The 22115-nt window shown below is 35.3% G+C and overlaps 1 protein-coding gene across 5 annotated transcripts in view; it reads right to left on the bottom strand.

Annotated features, from left to right (window-relative positions):
* GABPA (GA binding protein transcription factor subunit alpha) overlaps positions 1-22115 on the bottom strand; it is a 38735-nt gene that overhangs the window by 6076 nt on the left and 10544 nt on the right. For all 5 annotated transcript variants that reach the window (XM_057696707.1, XM_057696710.1, XM_057696708.1 and 2 more), the window contains 7 exons: positions 21956-22100; positions 18940-19024; positions 16448-16693; positions 11480-11674; positions 7793-7846; positions 6530-6670; positions 6101-6293 (listed from right to left, as the gene is read on the bottom strand). In XM_057696707.1, the coding sequence (XP_057552690.1) occupies positions 6101-6293; positions 6530-6670; positions 7793-7846; positions 11480-11674; positions 16448-16693; positions 18940-19024; positions 21956-22100 (1059 nt within the window). The remainder of the gene's footprint in view (positions 1-6100; positions 6294-6529; positions 6671-7792; positions 7847-11479; positions 11675-16447; positions 16694-18939; positions 19025-21955; positions 22101-22115) is intronic.

The raw sequence follows: 22115 nt of genomic DNA, 5'->3' as shown, positions 1-22115 counted from the left end.
TCCCTAATTCTAGAACAGCTAAAGTATAACGGTTATGTCCACTTTCCCACTAAGAGATATGACACACTGGGCATAGTCTTGAGTCTCCTTTCTCGTCAATTATGAGGGTGAGTCAAAAATTATCTGCACTCCAGTTATTTAAAATTTCTGTTGGCCACACTGTCTTATCAAGCACTTTCCATTCAAGGCTACTGTCTCCCCAGTCACTGCTGTGCAGGTATGAACGTGTTACATCAGTTCATTTGTAATTGTGGTGCGACCAAAAAACAGATGCCCCTAACACACAGATAATCTCTTGCATTCCTATACACTAACAACAAAAGATCAGAAATAGAAAATAAGGAAACAATTTCATTCACCATTGCAACAACAAAAAAATAAAATGCCTAGGAATAAACCTAACTAAGGAGGTAAAAGATCTGTACTCAGAAAACTATAAGACACTGAGGAAAGAAATCAAAGACGACACAAACAGACAGAGAGATATACCATGTTCTTGGACTGGAAGAATCAACATTGTGAAAATGATTATACTACCCAAAGCAATCTACAGATTCAATGCAATGCTATGAAATTAACAATGGCATTTTTTTTTATAGAACTAGAGCAAAAAATCCTAAAATTTGTATGGATACACAAAAGACCCTGAATAGCGAAAGCGATCTTGAGGGAAAAAAACGGAGCTGGAGGAATCAGACTCCCTGGCTTCAGACTATACTACAAAGCTATAGTAATCAAGACAATATGGTACTGGCACAAAAACAGAAATATAGATCAATGGAACAGGACAGAAAGCCCAGAGATAAACTATGGTCAACTAATCTATGACAAAGGAGGCGAAGACATACAATGGAGAAAAGATAACCTCCTCAGTAAGTGGTGCTGGGAAAACTGGACAGCTACCTGTAAAAGAATGAAATCAGAACACTCCCTAACACCATATACAAAAATAAACTCAAAATGGATTAAAGACCTAAATGTAAGGCAAGACACTGTAAAACTCCTAGAGGAAAACATAGGAAGAACACTCTATGACATAAATCAAAACAAGATCTTTTTTGACCCACCTCCTAGAGTAATGCACATAAAAACAGAAATACATAAGTGGGACCTAATGAAACTTAAAAGCTTTTGCACAGCAAAGAAAACTATAAACAAAACAAAAAGATAACCCTCAGAATGGGAGAAAATATTTGCAAATGAATCAACAAACAAAGGAGTAATCTCCAAAATATATAAACAGTTCATGCAGCTCAATATCAAAAAAACAAACAACCCAATCAAAAAATGGGCAGAAGACCTAAACAGGCATTTCTCCAAAGAAGTACAGATGGTCAAGAGGCACAAGAAAAGCTGCTCAACATCACAAATCATTAGAGAAATGCAAATCAAAATTACAATGAGGTATCACCTCACACCAGTTAGAATGGACGTCATCAGAAACTCTACAAACGAGAAATGCTGGAGAGGATGTGGAGAAAAGTGAACCCTCTTGCACTGTTGGTGGGAATGTAAATTGATACAGCCACCATGGAGAACAGTATGAGGTTTCCTGAAAAACTAAATACAGAATTACCATATGACCCAGCAATCCCACTACTGGGCATATACCCAGAGAAAACCATAATTCAAAAAGACAGATGTGGCACATATATACAATGAAATATTAGGCATAACAAGGAATGCAACTGAGCTATCTGTAGTGAGGTGGATGGACCCAGAGTCTGTCACACAGAGTGAAGTAAATCAGAAAGAGAAAAACAAATCCTGTATACTAATGAGTATATATGGAATCTAGAAAAATGGTATTGATGAACCTGGTGGCAGGGCAGGAATAGAAATGCATAGGTAGAAAACGGACTTAAGGACACTGTGGAGGAGGAAGGGGAAGCTGGGACATAGTGAAACAGCAGCATTGACATATACATGCTACCAAATGTAAAATAGCTAGTGCTGCTACAGAGTACAGGGAGATCCGCTTGATGCTCTGTGAAGACCTAAAGGGGTGGGATAGGTTGGGAGGCTCAAGAGTGAGGGGATATGGGGATATATGTATACATATAGCTGATCACTTTGTTGTACAGCAGAAATTAACACAAGACTGTAAAGCAATTATATCCCAATAAAGATTAAAAAAAAAAAAGACATATGCACCCCAATGTTCACTGCAGCAGTATATTTACAATAGCCAGGTCATGGAAGCAACCTAAATGTCCATCAACAGATAAATGGATAAAGAAGATGTGGTACATATATACAATGGAATATTAGCCATAAGAAGGCACAAAATTGGGACATTTGTGGAGACTTGGATGGACCTACAGACTGTCATACAGAAAGAGAAAAACAAATATCGTATATTAATGCATATATGCGGAATCTAGAAAAATGGTACAGATCAACTGGTTTGCAAGGCAGAAATAGAGACACAGATGTAGAGAACAAACATATGGACACCAAGGGGGGAAAGCAGGGGTGGGGGTGGGGGATGAATTGGGAGACTAGGATTGCCAAAAAAAAATGCAGGTGTGAATGTGTTACATCAGTTCATTTGTAACTGTGGTGCAAGCAAAAATGGATGCCCCACTTGTGATTTGCACGAAAGAAAAGTAGTGTGCAGTGATTTGTTTTTTGTGGTCTGAGGGTGTGCACGTCTGCACCCTCTACCCACACTATCGACACTCTGCAAAAACTTCATCTTGAGGTGTTAAAGCATCCTCCCTAAGTCCTGATCTTGCTCCATCGGACTTTGACCTGTTTGGTACCCTGGAAGCAGCCCTATGAGGACAAAGATTCACTTCTGATGAAGACATGAAGACGGTGGTGCATTCGTGGCTCGCAGCTCAGCCTAAAACATTTTTTAATGAGGGAATACGAAAGCTTGTTGCCAGGTAGACAAAGTGTATTGAAAAGCAAGGAGATTATGTTGAAAAATGATGTATTTGTCTTTTCTTAAAGTTAATTAAATTCTACAGCCAGAGTGCGGATAATTTTTGACTCACCCTCGTACATTAACGTAGAATTTATATCTTAGCCCACAAAGCACCAATTGCTTGTCATCCAGTTAAAATGCTGTAGGCATTTCAACCTCTTAAGAAAATTTCTACATAATATGCAAGGCTGTAACAAGTAGACATTTGGGAGGAAAGCAAAATGAAGAAGGAAAGTGGTTCTTTATTTCTAGGAGGAAAACGGAATTGGTATAATCATATGTTTCTTGGCAAGAGGTTATAAAACATCACACACAAATTCTAATTTTAATTAACACAATTTTACTTAATACTTCCTCCAATTTAGTATATGCATCATATGACCACATATAACAGCACTCACTGCCTTTGTTCCCTCCCTAAAATGAAGCAAGTAGAAAGGTATACTATACCTGTATTTTCACGGATATGATTTCTTTTCTCCTCACCCCCCTTTTTCAAACTTCTATTTTTAAAAAACTTTTGTGAATTATATTACACAAATAGAAAGGACACAAAAGTGAACAGCTCAGTGATTTACTATAAAGTGAACATTCACCTGCTAACTATGACTCAGGTCAGGACACAGAGCACTGTCAGTACCCCAGAGCGCCTCCATGGCCCCTCCCAATTGTGGCCGCTCCCTTGCTCTAAAAGGTTACACAATCTTGTTTTATGATAATAATTCCATTTCTTCCTTTTATATTCTTATGAATATAAAACATGGATCCATAAACACAGTAATTTAGTATTGCTGCTTTTTGTAAACTATACTATAAAATCCAGCATATACTCTGTTGGGTCTGGATTTTTTCACTGAACATTATGTTGAGGTTCACCCATATTGATGCACTTTCATGGACGCACAGTGTTCCCGTGTATATCACAGTTTATATACTCACTCTACTGTTGACAGATATTTGGGTGCTTTCTAATTTTGGGATAAGTAATGCTTCTATAGGCATGTATGTGAACATACATGTACACTTTTGTCTGCTAACTTAGAAGACAAACTACTGGGTTATCAGTCATAGTTTATATTCCTACCAAAAGTGTAGAAGCACTCCCACTGCTCCATATCCTCACTCACACTTGGTACAAGCAATTATTTTAATTTTAGCCTCTCTGGGATGTGCACTGTACCATTTTATTGTGGTTTTAAAATGCATTTCCCATATGTGTATAAAAACAGATGATTGAACTTGGTGTACCCCCCCAAAAATAATAAATAAATAAAATTTAAAAAAAATATATGTAACATAAATAAAATAAAATGCATTTCCCTGATTACCAATGAGGTTGTGCACCACTGTATGTATTTACTGGCAATTTGGATAATCTCTAAAGTGTCTGCTTAAGTTTCTTGCCCATTTTTCCTAATTCTCCCATGGATTTGTAAGAGTTCTTTAGATAGTCCAGGTAAGAGTCTTATGTCAGATAGGTGTGGCTTGACTTTCCTTCTCCTAATGATGGTTTCTAATGACCACCAGGAGTTCTTAATTTAAGTGTAGTCCAATTAATTGATCTTTTCCATTATGTTAGTGCTTTTGGTTGTTTAATGTCTTTTCTCTTTTACTAATGTCAAGGAGTATTTCTAGATGCTTCCCTGTTTTACTTTCACATTTAGAGCTACAAGTTACAAAGAATTGATTTTTTAGTATGCTATGAGGAAGGGGTCAATACGGATAGTCAACTGTCCCAGCACTGACTGCAAAGTAGGTCTTTCTCCTGCTGCCATCTTTAAATCAAATGTTCCTACATTTTTGGTTCTATTCGGGCTATCTATTCTAATCTTTGGTTCATCTGTCTATCCTAAGCAAACAACGCACTGTCTTATTGTTGTAGCTTTACAGTGAAGCTCTATATCCTGTAAAGCAAGTCTTCCCACTTGATTCACTGATTGACTGATTTGGCTGTGCCAGGTCTTCACTGCAGCATGCGGGATCTAGTTCCCTAATCAGGACTGAACCTGGGCCCCTGCATAGGGAGTTCAGAGTCTTAAACAGTGGACCGCCAGGGAAGTCCTCCCACTTTGTTAATGAATCTTCTTCAGGTGTCCTAGTTATAGTGATACTTTATATTCCTATGTAAATTTTACATTTGTCTTGTCAAGTTCTATGAAAACACTTATTCAGGTGGTTACTGCATTGAATCTTAGGCCAATCTGAGGAGAAGTGACATCTTAATTATTAATTCTAATAATTCATCTGTAATTTTTGAGAGAACTTGTATGCATGCAATCACATCAACTGTCAAAAATGACAGTTTTAATTCTGATTATACAAAAGGATCTTTAGGTAGTTGGCGAAGTGTTTGAATAAGTGATAAGTACATTGAAAATAAAGCATTTTAGTTACTTATGTATGCTAAGGAAACCAAAAGGTCATTCTGGAAAAGAAAAATCATCATGATAAACTATGTAACAGTACTCACACGCCATGATCCTATAACAATGACTACTGAGCTAACCAACACTTCCACATAATTATATAATTACACTGGGATGAGGGGATGGAAAGGGTGTGTGTTAATGATGAGAGGTAAATCATAATCGCTGTGTGAAATTCACAGACAATGCTCAAGTGAAACATGAAGCAGCAGTAAAAGCATGTTATTTAGGAATACAGAGATAAATTGCAGAACTGCTTTATCAAACTCACTCTTCCAAAAAAAACAGACATAATTCCTATATATCTTACTTCTCAGATACTTAAGTGCACACACTGAATTTCCATCACCGTAGTAAGCATAATTTCTGACAGTAATTATGTTAAAAACTTTCATAACACTTATGAGAAATTACAAATAATTATTCTAATCCAACTCAACTGATGACAATAGCACCTCTGTTATGTAACAGAAAACCTCAAAGATTAAATATGTTGGTTTTAAACAAAGTAGTACAGGCTTTTAAATGAGATAAAAAATAATCTTCAAAGCATCTTCTAAAAAACTCTATGTAACTCAAAATATTACTAAAAATCTTTTTAAGAATTTTTAACATAAATGTAAAGATTTTTAACTTTTTTATTTAATAAGAAGAAAACATCTTATAAACATAACGTTTACACCTAGAATATGAAGCAATTTCTTAAAAAGGTTTGATACTTAAAAAAAGTATAAATGCTCACCTTAATGCACGACTAAGTTTCTCATAGTTCATTGTAGGTTTATTTTTACGTTGTCCCCATTTCTGTGCAACAAGTTCGGGCTGATTTAGTTTAAATTCTCCTTCATCACCAACCCAAGAAATGCAGTCTCGAGCATCCTTGTCAGTAAGAAGTTCAAGCAAAAACTGCCACAGTTGGATTTGGCCATTGTTTCCTAAAAATCAACAAGAATGACAGCACTGACCACAACGCTGCAGATTAACAGAGGGCAAAAGACAATAAACTGGTCCTCTGGTTTATATCTCAGCCACACTAAAAACTTTTTTTGTTTTACAAATGCTAAGTATTGCCAGAGAAACAGTTCATATTCACATTTTCATACAGTGAAATAAAACAAAATATACATAATTTGACAAATTTTATAAATACCAGATGATAACACAAAAATACCTGTTCTGTTCCCAGGTGAACTTCTATCTTCTCCTGAAATCCTTGGAGCTCTTTGTACTTTAGCTGCCTTAGCATTACTATTTATAGCTTTAATGGCAGTTGGTGTAGCAGACTGCACTGATGCTGGAATAATCTGCACAGCTGCAAAAGCAAGACAAGGGAAAAAAAATTTTTTTTCCTTCCAATACAAACAGTGAGAAAAATTACTGAAAGAAATAAAATGTAGTTAGTTTAACTAATGCCCCTCTAATTGCCTCAATAAAATTTTGGAGGATAAGGTATAATGTCTGCATTATAGTTTGTGAATCTTAACTTAGTGAATAAAAGTTGGTCTCCTTATTTTGGAAAAACTTAGTGATGTATATACATTAGATAAAATGATACGGCTTCCCTGGTGGCACAGTGGTTAAGAATCCGCCTGCCAATGCAGGGGACACGGGTTCTATCCCTGGGCTGGGAAGATCCCACATGCCTCAGAGCAACTAAGCCCATGTGTCACAACTACTGAGCCTGTGCTCTAGAGCCTGCGAGCCACAACAACAAAAAAAACCCCCAAAAAACAAAAAAACAAAAAAAAAATTATAAAAACATCTATTTTAAAAAATATTTGTTCATAAAAAATGGTTTACTAAATCTTGCAGAATGTGGACAAATGAGAATTCATGTTCCACTGTTGATAAGAGCACAAACATACCACCACTTTGAGAAAAACTACGGTAATATCTAGTAAGGTCGAAATGGTAGAAATCCCATGAAATTGCAACCAGAAAATCTCACACACATTCTTACAAATACTCATTCAACGATGATCACAAAGTTTTAAAAATAACATATAGCTATGAAAATAAAATTGCGCTACACATATCAACATGGGTCTCATAAATGGTAAACAAAATAGCAAGTCACAAAAGGATATGCACAGCATATCACCATTTTCTCCTCAAAGTTTAAACGTGTATAAAACAATGCCCTAAAGTGTTTATGGTTACATAAGTTGGTAAAAAGATAAAATACACACAGAATAATAAACATCAAGTTTAGGATAGTCATTCAAAATAGGATCCACAACAGGTAAACTTGATATACAAAGTTTTAGGTCTTATGGGATACATAGATGTTGGTTATACTTTATTATTTCTTTGTATATCTAAAATACTTCATACAAAATTGAAAAATTAGTTTTTCTTTTTACTACCTTGCAGTACTAAATAAACATTTCTTATTGATAAATGGGCCACATATTATGGACACAGGAATACTCACGTTGATCAATTGTAACTATCTCATTCATCTGTTGTTCTTGGCTTGCCAGTACATCTGAAGAACACACATAAAAATTTTGTTTTCATTTAAACCAGAAATGCAAACTCCAATCCAGTAAAATTCAACTTAATTAAAAAAACCAAACTCCATAACTAAAACAAAAACCAAGTAAACAAAAAAGCAAAACATCAAACAATTGAAATTTACTGGCAAAATAACCTAAAAAAACCCTTGATAGTCATTTTACAGGGAAAAGATATTTTTAAGAGAAGTAACAGAAGCAAATCTCCAATTTTTTTCAACGTTCGGAAGTTATTCAGAGAACCAGGGTTTTCTAAATGTAAGTATCTACTCTAAATCTGTTTATCTATGTTTTATGTAAAATAGGAAATCTTTAAGTTCAGATCAAAGACAATATACACCACAATGAAATTATTTAGATACACTTTCTTCATCAAAAAGGCTTTTTCAAGATGCTTGCTCTCTCAGATCATCATAATTTATTGATCTAACATCCATTTTTCAATAAAACTGCTTTAACTTTGAACACCTCTTCTTAAAGACAGCCAAATTTTCAGTGGAATTTTAGCTGTCCTCGTGTCACGAATGAACTAAATAATTTAACATGTCTACAAATATAGCTCCCAACATGAGTTACAGTGTAAAAGGTCCTAATAACCCTTTGGAGAACCATTCATTACTCATCTGTTGCTGTTCCCTACTTATATGCTATTCTTTACCTCTCAGACAAGAGTTACACTGCCCAGTCTATATTCCTTCAGCGTATTTGGTGCCCATCATAGAATGTATGCTGCTTCTCTCTTGAACTGAAATTGTACCCACCAGCAGTCATCTGTGTAGTGAGTGAGTGCTGGGGCCTGGGCTCCCAACACAGCTCTACTTAGGATGCCATGTCAGGATCCAACTAAAGACACAGAGCTGGAAAGTATTGGCAAACTAAAAAGAGATCTGAATCCTATCTGTCAGATGGGAGCTTTCTTTGAGGGTTCTGAGTTTGGGAATTTAAACAATTACATGGGACTAGCCTCAGATCTGGGTTCTGATCTCAGCGCTCACTTACTGGCTGTGTGACTATGGCCAATTATTCAACCAACTTGAACACTGTTTTCTTCATATGGAAATGATATCCCCACCTACCACTTCATGAGGTTGTTGTAAAGATTAAAGGAAAATATTTTTAAGAAGCACAATGCCTGAAACATAGTTAATTTTTTAATAAATGTAAGATATTCTTTTATCCAGATTCCTAGTTCTGAGCTTTCTCACCAAGAACTCTCTTTCTTGAAGAAAAATCCATGCTTTATATCTGTGTATTTTCCCCAAAATTTTATAAAAGTATCTTAAAGAGGCAAAGTGCTATTGAAATAAAATTATTCCATTCATGACTGTAAATGAACACAGAGCCCTAGCCTAAAAAGAGGCAAAAGAGTCACCACCACACAGCACAGGCCATTACCGAGCTATAAGATCAGCTTCTCAGCCCTGATTTTCAGAATGGAGTCTGGTTTGTTTCCTGGGAACTCTTAAGATACAAGGCAGAACACAGAAAGAGAGGGGCTTTTGAAAGGCTGGTCCAAGACCATATAGGCACTCTAAATATCATATTCCTCTATGGCCCTCAAATCCTGGTCATGCACGAAGGAAGCAAAGCCCTAAGAGGCAAAGCTCTGGGGCCTTTGGTGACAGATATATTCACATGAAGATGGACATCACAGAGCTGGTACTACGGAACATTTCCTAATTATCCTCCCCATGTATTGTAGGACTTGGATGAAGTTTCACCAGAAGGGGACTGCAGGAAGCTGGTGGCTCGAGTGGGAAAACTAATACAAATATCTAAAGAAGGAGCTCTATCTATTCAGTACTGCTTCCTCCTTGACAAATCATTGAGGAATAGACAATAAATGCTGGGTTAATAAATGCCTTTCAGAAATATGCTGTAGACTTTATAGGAGAGACCAGAGAACTAGACTGTGCCCAAAGGAGCCTGTTCTGAGAGGTAAGGCTTGCGAATTATACAAAGTCTGCCAGAAATAGCCTTACCCATCATCCTACCCATTTGCAGATTCTGAGAATTAGATTCCCAAACCAGATGGGATTTCCTCACCCTGCAGAGCAAAGAACCATAGCCAGATAAGCAAGGAATTCCCTGAAATACTCATCTAGGCTGTGGGGCTTTGTTACTTTTGAAAACAAAACAGTTCCAAAACAGGGCTCTTCTGAAGAAGACCCATTCTACTGCAAGGAGATGGAAAGATACAAAAGATTTCTCTGCCCCCTGTACTAGGAAAAGTCTCTGAATGAGCTTTAACATTTGAGAAGCACTAGGAGAACCAGAGAGAAACAACCAAAAGGTGTTGATCTGGGAGAGACAGCGAAAACCATGACTTTGAGAAAAACTACACTGTAGTCTAAACACTTCCCTTATTCTATTCTTGAGAGTTCCTACAAGAAAAATGTTTCTGTAATCATGACTCACATGTTAAAAACCTGAAACAATTCAGAATTTACCTTACTCATCTGAAAAGCTCTACAGAGAAGAAAACCTGTGAAGCCAAGGATAAACTTTCAACCAGAACATTCAACTTATTTATCTAATAGGAACTGAAACTGGAAATAAACCCTGTAAATGTAATGAACATAAGTCTTTTAGATACTTTTCTCCTCCTGATATTTGAGAGAACCAACACAAGAGAGATACTACCAATAAAAGCAATGAAGGGAAGCCTCTCCACAGAGCTCATTTCTTACTCAACAGCAGATGAAAACCCTAAGCATTAAACAACTGTGAAAAATCCCTCCACCAGAGCTGTCCCCTTATTGGGTACACAGCAGAATGAAATGCTACCAGTTACATTTTCATCCATAACCATTATAAAAAACAAAGTCAGAGTGTCCTAGTCACATACTCTGAAAAATATATGGGTTTGGCTGGCATTTCTGATTTATATAGTAGTGTCAGGGAATGGGTTACTGCTAAGATATTTTAACAGTCACTGAAATATAAGATGGATTAAAATTCAAACAAAATAATTTACATCTATTCGAGCTCTTTCTTTTGGACAGCATTCATCCTAATAATAATGTCCGTTGAGCAACATTCAAATACTATAACCAGTAGCTTCCAATTCAAGATGGTGGGCTGCATACTTACACTTCCCCTTTCTCCCTTAAGATCCCATTAAAAGACATTTTAAAAGATTTAATCCAATAATGAAGACAATGAGAGGGAACCCATCTGTGAACAAATAATCTTAACTTTCTAGAAGGTGAGCACAAATGGAAGAACTGACTGATGAAACGGAAGGCAACAACTAGAATATATGAACACAGCTAAATGCAGGGCATAGATCTTACTTTAGAACTTGGATTCTGGTGTTAGTCTGCCTGAGTTTGGATCTTGGCTCTGCCATACCCTAGTTCTATAACCTTGTAGGGGCTCTCTAAGCCGCAGATTCCTATCTGAAGAAATAGGGAAAGTAATGATCTGTGGCATTAGTATAAAATTAAATGAGATAATACATATAAAGCTCTCAGCACAGCCTTACACAATTAATAAATATTATTATTCCTATCATCAATGAACAATTTAGATGAAAACAGTTATAAAGAAATAAAATTAAACTTAAGTTACAATGCAAATAGATAATAATTTCAATTTTATACATTTTCGAAGAAGTTCCAGATGACTCCAGAGAATTTCTCCCCGAGGAACCCGCTGAAAAAAGTCTTCTTGGTTGAGACTACAGAGTTCTCTTCCGGAAATATTCAGTGTAGTGAGGTCTATATCGGTCATGCTGAATTCCTTCATTACCCAAACTACCCAATGCAGGACTTGGTCTGTGGACCACTGTATGGGATCTAAAGAGAAAAACATTACCATTGGCCTAGTGTGTCTTAGATATTATATACATTCATAGCTAACTTGTCAACACACAAATAAAATCCAGACAGGTTTCGTTTTGTTTTCTTTCCCCAAGTAACTGAAGCAAATAAACTCATTACATGAAACAAGATTCTTAGTGTTTTATTTTCTCTTTAGCTCCTTTTCAATTTCTTAATTTCAATTTTTGATGGAACCACTTGTTTCTACATCAGTTAGTCTGGAATTTTGTCAAGAAAAACAAAATGCAAAACTGCTCTCCAGTAGGTCAAATGGAAGAATAAAATACACAATTACCTTGCATGAAATGGAATAAATTAAACAAGTTTTAAAAATTATTTTGTAGTGGTGTATGATTTGACGCATTGAAAAAAAAAACTATGACGGGTTTCTGTGGAGCAAGACACACTCTCCAAAAATATGAACAACATAATCTTTTCTCACTTTCGCTTCTTATAAAAAGCTAATTGCTCCTGTACTTACCCTTGGTAGCATTTACAACACAACATGCTAACGTGTCTACTCAGCTGTCTTCCCCTATAAAACCTTGAGGACTTAAATATAAGGGCTGTGTCTTATAAACCACTGAATCTTCAGAGCTTACCCCAGCGCTCTGTGCATAATTTATTAAATCTATAAAAGGTTAATCCAAATAGTTTCAGTATCTTCATCATTTTTTTACTATCAAACGAATTTACAAATAAAAAGGATGACCAACATGTATAAATACTTCATTTTGTATCCCTGGCACCTAATAGAGCACTCTACTCATAGAATTTTAATATATACTAGCTGAATTAATTTTGGTATAGGTATTTCTGCATGGAGAAGGTAATCTATCCAAATAGTATTGATTATACGCCCCCAAGATGATGTTATTCAATAAGAAAGTGGGAAAAATAACACTTAGGTACTTATCAAGAGCCAATTTATAGCAAAAATGAATCAAACATAAGAATACAGGATTGAAAGCCACAGAATTGTTTTTTTTACAAAGAAGTGAAGGGAGGAAGATTCTGAGAAAATCGCAGCAAACTTCTAAAATTTCTCTAAATGCACACATAATAAAACAAAATAAAACCCACCACTAAAAGCAACTAGAGAGCAAAACCAAAAATCCACAGACATTTACAATTAGACCAGGTGATGTGATATCCCCATGGAATCCAAAATACACGTAGGTGAAGACAAAGCATTAACAGCTACAAGACCTGTATGGTATCAGCATCCGCGAGAAGAAAGTAGAGGGAAGCAAAGGAACATCTCATTCTCCATCCTGAGCATGGGAAAAACTGAACACAGCCAGGAAGTATTCTTTGAAAGCACAACAGGCCAAGCTGAAACGAGCAGCTCAAAGCAGTTTTGCCCAACCCAAGAGCAGAGAAATACAAAGGTCCATGGTCAGCTTTAAAGGTGCTGGAGCACTGAAGCACCTGTGAATTTTTTAAACTAAGCCAAGGATCACTTCCAGGAGAGAAGACCACAAAAAGGGGAAACCGGTGGGAGTGGAATTGAAATTGAGTAGTATAGGAACACCAAGGAAAGGGAAAGGGAGAGAGGAGGTCCAGATAAAAGTGGAGTGAGGAACAGACAGGAACTGAGAAAGCAAGAGGCTCTGTTTTTCAGTGCTACTCAAAAACAACAGAAGGCATTCTGGAAAGTTAGAAAAGCTATCTCAAGAGGCTCTGTTTTTCAGTGCTACTCAAAAACAACAGAAGGCAGTCTGGAAAGTTAGAAAAGCTATCCTGAACCACACTTGAAAGTTCAAGTAAGCACATTTTATGTAAACAAGAACAAAAAAGTATCAAGATCAAAAAGTTAGTCTTGTTTTCTTACATAGTATCAGGTCTCCTGGTTCAACATTAACTAATTGCCATGCATGTTCTCCCTGCCACTTTTCTCTAAGTCCCTAGCAAAATGATAGCAAAGAAACTTCTGAAAGATGTAAACTCATAGGAACATGAGTGGGAAATGACAGAAATGGAAGTATCCCCCTACACGTAGGCACCAAGAACACTCTGGACCAGTCTACAAACTGAAGAGTGAGACCCTCTCCACCCAGCCCACTTCTCTTTCCACTTCCAGAATGCAATATCCACACACACATCAATCCTAAATCCTCACCCCAACCTTCTATTACTGACAGGTGTTGGGCTAATTTTCCAGAGAAGTTGAAGAGACCCAGGAAAAAGATCTATACATACTGACACCTGAAAATCTTTTAATAAAATGACCAACACCCCATTTTATTAGCATAGTCAACAAACCCCCTCCAGGTTTCAAACTAACTAGCTTTAAAGTTATTCAGTCTTAAATATGAACAGATGGTCAAAAATAATCAGATATTTCAGAGACTAAAAGCAAACCACGAGACAAACAAAAACAAACAGAAAAACAGAACCCAGAGGAAGCAGAAATAATGTAATAATAAGCCCCCCTCCACTGTAAACAACATACTCAAGAAAAGAGAGAAAACATGATACCTGTAATATTAGATCAGAATGGTATGGGAAAGGGAACAACCAAAATAAAGAGCCTGTGTAAAGTGAAAATAAAAATCAGATAGGTTGCAATATAAAGCCAAGAAAATTTGGCAGAAACTAGTACAAACAGATACGAAGATGAAAAATAAGGAAGAAAAAACATGCAGAGGATCAACCCAGGAGATTCAATAGGAGAGTTCTAGAAAAAGAACAGAGGAACACAAGATAATTATCAAAATAGTAATGAAGGAAAACTCGCCAGAACTGAATGCTGAAATTGTCAAATTAGCACTGTCCAACATAATACAAGCCACTATGTAATTTTTAAATTTTCTTATGGGTACACTAAAAAGGTAAAGAAACAGATGAAATTCATTTTAATAATAATTTCACTTAAGACATCCAAATGTTATTTCAATATGTAATCAGTGAAAAAATTTATGAGATTTTACATTCTTCTCTTTTTGTACTGGGTGTTTTACTCATACCTCACTTCAGACCAGGTATATTTCAAGTGCTCAGGTGGGGCTGGTGGCTACTGCAATGGGCAGCACAGGGCTAGACTGAAATGCTACACAAAAAAACCTGAAATTGACAGCAAATGAAAAGATCCACACTGCCACTGGACCGAGATAAAGACTAGGTCCTAACAGCTTTCTTCATTCTTTGAGGAATGACTTAGGTCTCACCCTTCAAACTCTTTTATCTTGTTATGCTCCAATGAATAACTCCTCTCCTTGCTTCTTTAATCCCTCCTTCTCCCACAGGTTCCACATTACTTATCTACAAATACACTTAGGTCACTACCAACTTTTGAACCGTCAATATTATTTATTTATTCCCCCAGCACTCTTCCCACTACATCCCCCACAAAGTTAATACTCAATTTTCTCCATTTCTACAATGTTTATTTCTTATAACTCAGCTTTGTCTTTCCAACTCAACAGCTGCTTTTATTTAAATCCACCAGTGAGCCTCTGATGACCAAATTTAATACATATTAGTCAGCATTCTTTGACTTTCTCAGTAGCATTGAGACTTGTGACCATCTAAAACTCTTTCTCAACTTTAGTGGTACTATACATGTAGTTCTTATTTTCCTTCCATCTATTAAGCTATTCCATGTCTCCCCACCTTCCTGTTCCTCAACCCTAAATGTTGACAAGGTCTAGCATTGTGTTCTCTTCCATCAGAGACTGCATCTACTTTTGTGACTTTAATAAAAATTCAATGTGACTGAGTCCCAGATAACATCTTAATCTCCAGTCCAAATCTTGTGCATCTGAAACTACTTTCTGGTGACCTCCAGTTGAATATGTACTATTATTTAAAAATCAAGTACTATCAACACTTTCCCTTGAAAAATCTTTCCAATACCAAACCTTCTACCTTCCCCATTAAGGTTTAGAAGGCGTGGACTATCTTTCCTGTGCACCACTGAAAGCCCAATATTTAACATGGTGCCTAGCTCAGGAAATACGTAATGAAGATATAACCAATTCTTATCAATATTATTGCCTAGTCATTCAAACTTGAGAAGTTAGATCAATACTTGAATCTCCCCTCTCTATCCTCATGCAATCCATCAATCAGTTGCTCAGTCCTATCACTATTTTGATTCATCTCCTCCTTTATACTCCCACAGAAATCACCTGGTCTAGGCTAATCTAAATATTATCACCTAGTCACACCGAAACTACCTGCTCCAACTTCTGCCATATACCACTGCCATATTCATTTTCAATTGTCACCATCAATCAAAAACAGTTCTATTTAAAATGCTACAGAATAACTCCTTACCCATTACATCTTCTCTCTACTCATGCATACACCCACTTCTCAGCTTTGCACAAACATTTCCTGTCAGGAATGTGTAGCAGTTTCCTTATCTATAATAAATTCTTTTCCTAATTTTCCCCTAGGTCACCATGACCCCCTTGAGATTCTAATAGTATGTTTCTTTATAGCAGTTATTGACAGCTTGAAAACATGTTATCTTTATGGCAATTATCTCTTTTCATTTATCTTCTCTCTCTTCAACTTCACTGTAAATGCCATAAGAGCAGATTTTTTTAAAAAATATCTTTGTATTCCCAGCACCATCATGTGTTACAGTCCAAAAAAACAAAAAAACCACACACACACAGAAAATCAATATATATCCTAAAAATTCTACATTTAAGACAGATAATTACTCACCCTAGTGTCTTCTAAGTCAAGCTTAATTCTTATTATTTTACCTAACATAATTATTATGTATTTTATTACCATAGGGTATCCCAAGACGTTCCTGCTCTTTCCTATAGCCTTCCAGAGCAGCAGCCCATCTTGTCACTTGTTCTGAGGTTTCATCTGAAATGGTTGTAATGTGTTTTGTGCCATCAAGAGTTATCACTTGAGCTTCCTCAACAAGATGTGCTTCTGCTTCAGCGTGGTGGGCATCTGGATCAATAACTACTTCAACCGTTTCCGCAGGTTTAACAATTTCCAGGATATTTAGCTTTGGTTCAATTCCTTACCAGTGATTAAGAGAAAAAAAAAAGTATATCTAAGTGAAAACACGAAAGTCACTAACAAATTAAAATTTAGTTTAGTATATACGTTCTCAAGTGGTAGAGCAAAACTCCATTTTAAATATTTTTAGCATTACGTCTAGAGAACTTTAACGGATTCCTATTAAATGATAAAAACAATAATTCAACAGAACTTTGATAGATTAGGTAACAATATTGTATCAATATTAATTTCCTGATTTTGATAAATGAACTGTGGTCACATAAAACAATTTGTTTTTGGAAACCACACACACTAACGTATTTAGAGATAGAAAGGAATCATGTCTACACCTTATTCTTAACCAGGGCAAAAAAATAATGTGGGGATGAGGGAGAGAGAGAATAAAGCAAATGTAATAAAAGTTAACATTCGGGGAATCTGGATGAAGGAGATCTAGGAATTCTTTTACTACATATGCAACTTTTCTGTAAGTCTAAAATAATTTAAGAATACCACCACCATCACACATATATACACATATGCATGCACACCACCGCCCCCCTCCCCCGGCCTACAAACATTAGGAAAAAAGTACGAATATGGAATAGAAAATTAAAACTATACTATGGAGAGTATAAACGAGTAGCTACTTATCTTCAGAAGTTTAAAAAATCTTTCTAAGCAAATTAAAATTATTTATTGGCTCCTTTTTAGAACACAAAGTACATGTTTTAAAAACGAACATGGGGATATATGTGTAAATATAGCTGATTCACTTTGTTGTACAGCAAAAACTGGCACAACAGTGTAAGCGATTATATTCCAATAAAGAGCTTAAAAAAATAAAAATAAAATTAAAAAAAAACAAAAAACAGACACTGAGTTTGTTAAATTTACATCATTAAATTCTGATTTTCATTTTCAATTGAAGAAAAACCCAAATACTTAAGATATTCAAAATAAACTAGCCCTTTATGAAATAATCTCAGATATTTATCTTGTTATGTTAAAAATCTCAGATATTTATCTCAGATATTTATGTTAAAATCTAAGAAACTATCATACTACTTAACAGCTACTGTTTGCTCACTGATTCAGTTACAATCTATATCAAAATTTAATCAAAGTGTATTTGAAAGAGAAAACAAAACAATTTCAATATTATGAAGTTCAATTGTGAAAACCAACATTTCAAAAAAATAATACTGCTATCACTCATTAGGTGGTGTAAACAGAAGTCACTTTTTTTACGAAAAAAGTGTACATGAAAAAAAATCATAATTTTTGAAAAATATTTTTCCTAAAAATTATCCCCTAGTCCTCCATTCAAATTTCATCAAGTCAACTTTTCTTAAACACACCTGCACTGAGAGGTCACTAAGCCTTTAAAGATAAAAAACAAAGATTGATTTTCTTTTCTATTCCCAACAATAGTAAATCCTAAGAATCATAAGTAGGTAATTACCATTTTCACAATGTGAAGAAAACTTTGGTTTGTGAAACATAATTGTAAGCAATATACTATGTTCAGAGATTAAAATTAGTCTAAAACTCCAGGTACAGATCCCAACAAGCCACATTTCAAAAAACTAAAATTCAACCTTTCAAAAATGGTTTCCTAATTTTCTAACTTGTGTATTTACATAGATTAGTAAAATATTGTGATGGATATGGCTGGCTGAGTCAACCCCACACCCTCTGCAAATTCCTCTCTCTGTGCTAAACTGTAGAGACTGTATATTTCCTTGCAGCTAGGGCTGCACATGTGATTTAGGTTCTAGAATCACTGGCATGAGCGTTCTATTTGGAAATGAATTTAAGAGGCGACAAGTGAGCACACAGCATCCATTTTTTGGCTAATATGGGTCACTGAAAAGGCAGCATGGCTCCAAGTTGACAGCTATAGTGGTGGCTTTCAGATTTGACATTTTCCAGATCCCAGCAGGGCAGCAGCTTCCTTGGCAGTCCAGTTCTACAGTGTGGCTGAGGCTTTCTTAGAAAGTCAACTAGAACCTGTTCTGCCAGCTCTCCCTGTGATCCTGTTATTTACTACCCTATATATCCTTTCTTGATTAAAGTAGGTAGAATGTGTTATACTATCTGCTTCATCCTGACAGATAAAACAATTAAATCAAAAGCATGAATATTTGGCTATAACATCACATTAACTAATTGAGACAACCATCTAAAACTTATAAAATTGAGTTCCTGTATTAGAAAAACATGAGCTAAACTTTTAAATAACAACACTAAAAGTAACTTACCTTGGTAAGAAATTACCTGTACACTAAGCTGTACAGTTCCATCTGTCTTTACTCCTTGGTCAAATAAACTTCGCTCTGGATCCAGCTAAACATGGGTAAAATGATTAAGATTATTTTAGCTCAGTCATCTGGTTTAATATAAATGGATGTGCCAAACAGGACTTAATTACTGAGGCATACTAATTAAATTATAAAAACACATTTCATTATTCAAGTTGTCGTATCATTTAATTCTTTGCCAAAACTGAAAATAATTTAACCACTGTGGTAGCAATTAAAGACAACACAAACAAGGATTTTTTTTAAATGGTAGTTTTCTCTAGCTCTGGAGTCTAGTTTAGAATTTTAAACAATGCCAAGAGACAACTATTTTTTCTGTAGAAGTATTTAAAGTAGAAGATAATGTAATTTACCTGCCATGAATAAGCAATGGTGTTTTATTAGTGGGGACAATTTATATAAGTTTATCTACATAATTCTTGCCATATCTCCCTTGTAACCAATGATACATATTCAAGATCAGGGTTAACGCTAAATTTCTGATCATAAAGTTAATAAAGTTAAATGACTTAAAACCTTACTACCTGACTTAGGTATGAATATCTTTAATCATAATTCTGTATCTTTTCACTATCTTTCAGCATCCGTGCTTTCGAATGCATTTCGCACAAATGGCAAAAAGTAATTCTGACTTCTAGATATTTCGTCACCAGTTTAAAAACAGGCTTCTGTTGTAATTATTTTGAATAATGTATATCTCTGTGTGTCTGCATATCATACAGCTGGAGGTACAAAGGTCCTCCCACTCTCAAGAATTCAGCCAATACTGTAGTCATGGTACAAACATATTTTCTAGTATTAGAAATGTCATGCACATAAAGTCTAAAATCTTAAGTGACTATGCATCTAACTTAGAGACAAAAACTTTGTAACCCTACAGACAGACAGGTCAAACGTGGCAGCTTCACTCCTTAATACAATAGTCTCTGCTTGACATTTTGTTAAAAATTCTCCTAACATCTAGATTTCTCCCCTCTCTAGTAGACACCGGTATTATCTACTAGAAGCTAAAGGCTGTGTAACTCTGAAAGAGGGCTCTCAGGTACTGAACACACTAGCTAGTTCAGTAAGAGCTGGCACAAGGACAAAACTCAAGCATGATATTTGATCTCGGGTCATATTTCTTAGAGAAGTGCAACTCAACTGTTGTTCATCAGCTTTGAAGTCAGCATTCATCTGAAAATACAAAAGCATTACCACAAGCAGCAAGCATTCTGATTCCAACTGTATATCTGCATTAATTGACATGGAGAACAGAAGGTGCTATCCTCACATTCTTTTTGAGGAGAGGAAGGAGGACAGGAGGAAATGCAAAATGCCCTAGATCCAAGTCTAGCCCTGAATCCTATGATACTATAAACTCTGTATATTTCCATTTATTCAACCAATATTTATTGAGATCCTATGATAGGCTGGGTACTTTGCAGGTGATACTTTCATTTTGGTTAGATCAGGTATTACAAGAGCAGCAACAAATATCAGAGCTAAAAAAGACAAGAGATTGAGTCCAGATTCCTCTTAATTTTACATATGAGAAAAAAATAGGTCAAGTCCAATGACACTGAATTATTCAATAGAAACCTTCTTAAAAAGTCAGCCTCAAACAAGTGAAGAGTTTTAGAGTCACACAGGCCAGGGTTCAAATTCCATCCCTTTGTAGCTATGCATTGGGGAAATTATTTAATTTCTTTAAATCTCAGTTGCTACATCTGTAGAATATGATTAAGAATACCCTGACTTCAAAGACTGACGTGAAGAATAAATGAGATAATTCAGAAATGTTTTACAAATATTTTTTCATTCAATCTAAATTGCTCATAGAGCTCTAGTTCACCAATTTTTAATAGCTGCCTTGAATTTCAATCTATAGAATTTATCTAATTCCCTATTTTTTAATTATTTGAGATAGTTTCAGTTTCAGCACAACCATCCAACGTACACCTTTGTTCACAGAGGTGAGCATTTCTTTAAGAACAATTCCTTGAAGAGAAACTGCTAGATATTTCATATTCCACATTAATAGACACTAAATGCCAAGTTACCTTCCAAAAAGATTATGTTAATTTACCCTCTCACTGTTGAGAGAAGTAAAACCTAAATCCTAAACTTATATTCTTATTAGATCCACCTATATTATCTTTAGAACAATAACTTCCCTCCTCCCCCAACATTTATTAGACTTACTGAAAAAAAAGGTATGGTTAAATGGCAACTAAAATTCACAAATTTCATTAAAATTTCAACTTCTACATCAAAATCTTATTTAAAAATAGTACACATATGATGATTTGAATTTTTAAAAACCTAAGGCAAAAGTTCTATAATATATGGAATATATTACAAGGCAGGGAAGGGGAGAAGTAAAGAATAAAACAAACCAAACAATCCAAAAGATGATATAATATACACTAGTATAAGACAGTAGTAGAAAACAGAATAAATCCCTAGTACTTATTCATATGTTCAAGGAAAGTCTGGAGAAACTGAGCAATCCTATCTAGGGAACTACCTTTTATACATATTGTAAAAATACTCTTTTTCTTGAAAGAATACCATAAAACATGACTATAAATATGCTGCAAACATAATATATTATTATAATACTACCCCAGGTAAAATACTATTGCAATAATCTCCGAGAAACATATATATATATATATTGGTATTTAAATTCTTATCCAAAATTTACTGTTGGAGTAAATAAAGATGAAAAGGAATGTAAAATCATTTGGTCAAATTATCTCTAAAACATGAGGAAACTGATGCACAAAGAAGTTAAAAGTTAGTTAGAAACAGGGTATGAGAATACTCTTCTTCAGCCTCCAAGGTCAATGGTTCTCACTACTCTATGTGGGATGCCAGACAGAAAAGGCCAACAACAACAACAACAACAAAACATTTCTAATGCAGACATAAATACTTAAATACAAACTCTCAAAAAAGAAAAAAATAATACCTGGATATCTTGCAGGCAAATTTCATGAGCATCCAAAGAACACTGTAGTCTTGGTTCTAGTAGTTTCTTTAAATTGCCTATTGGCTCATTGATGTCTATGGCCTGGCTTACACATTCAGCTGGAGTGTAGGTTTGTTCTACAATGCTAAAGAATATAATG

The sequence above is a fragment of the Hippopotamus amphibius genome, chromosome 10, assembly GCF_030028045.1.
Source record: "Hippopotamus amphibius kiboko isolate mHipAmp2 chromosome 10, mHipAmp2.hap2, whole genome shotgun sequence".
Lineage (NCBI taxonomy): Eukaryota > Metazoa > Chordata > Mammalia > Artiodactyla > Hippopotamidae > Hippopotamus > Hippopotamus amphibius.
This window is presented reverse-complemented; position numbering and strand designations above follow the sequence as displayed.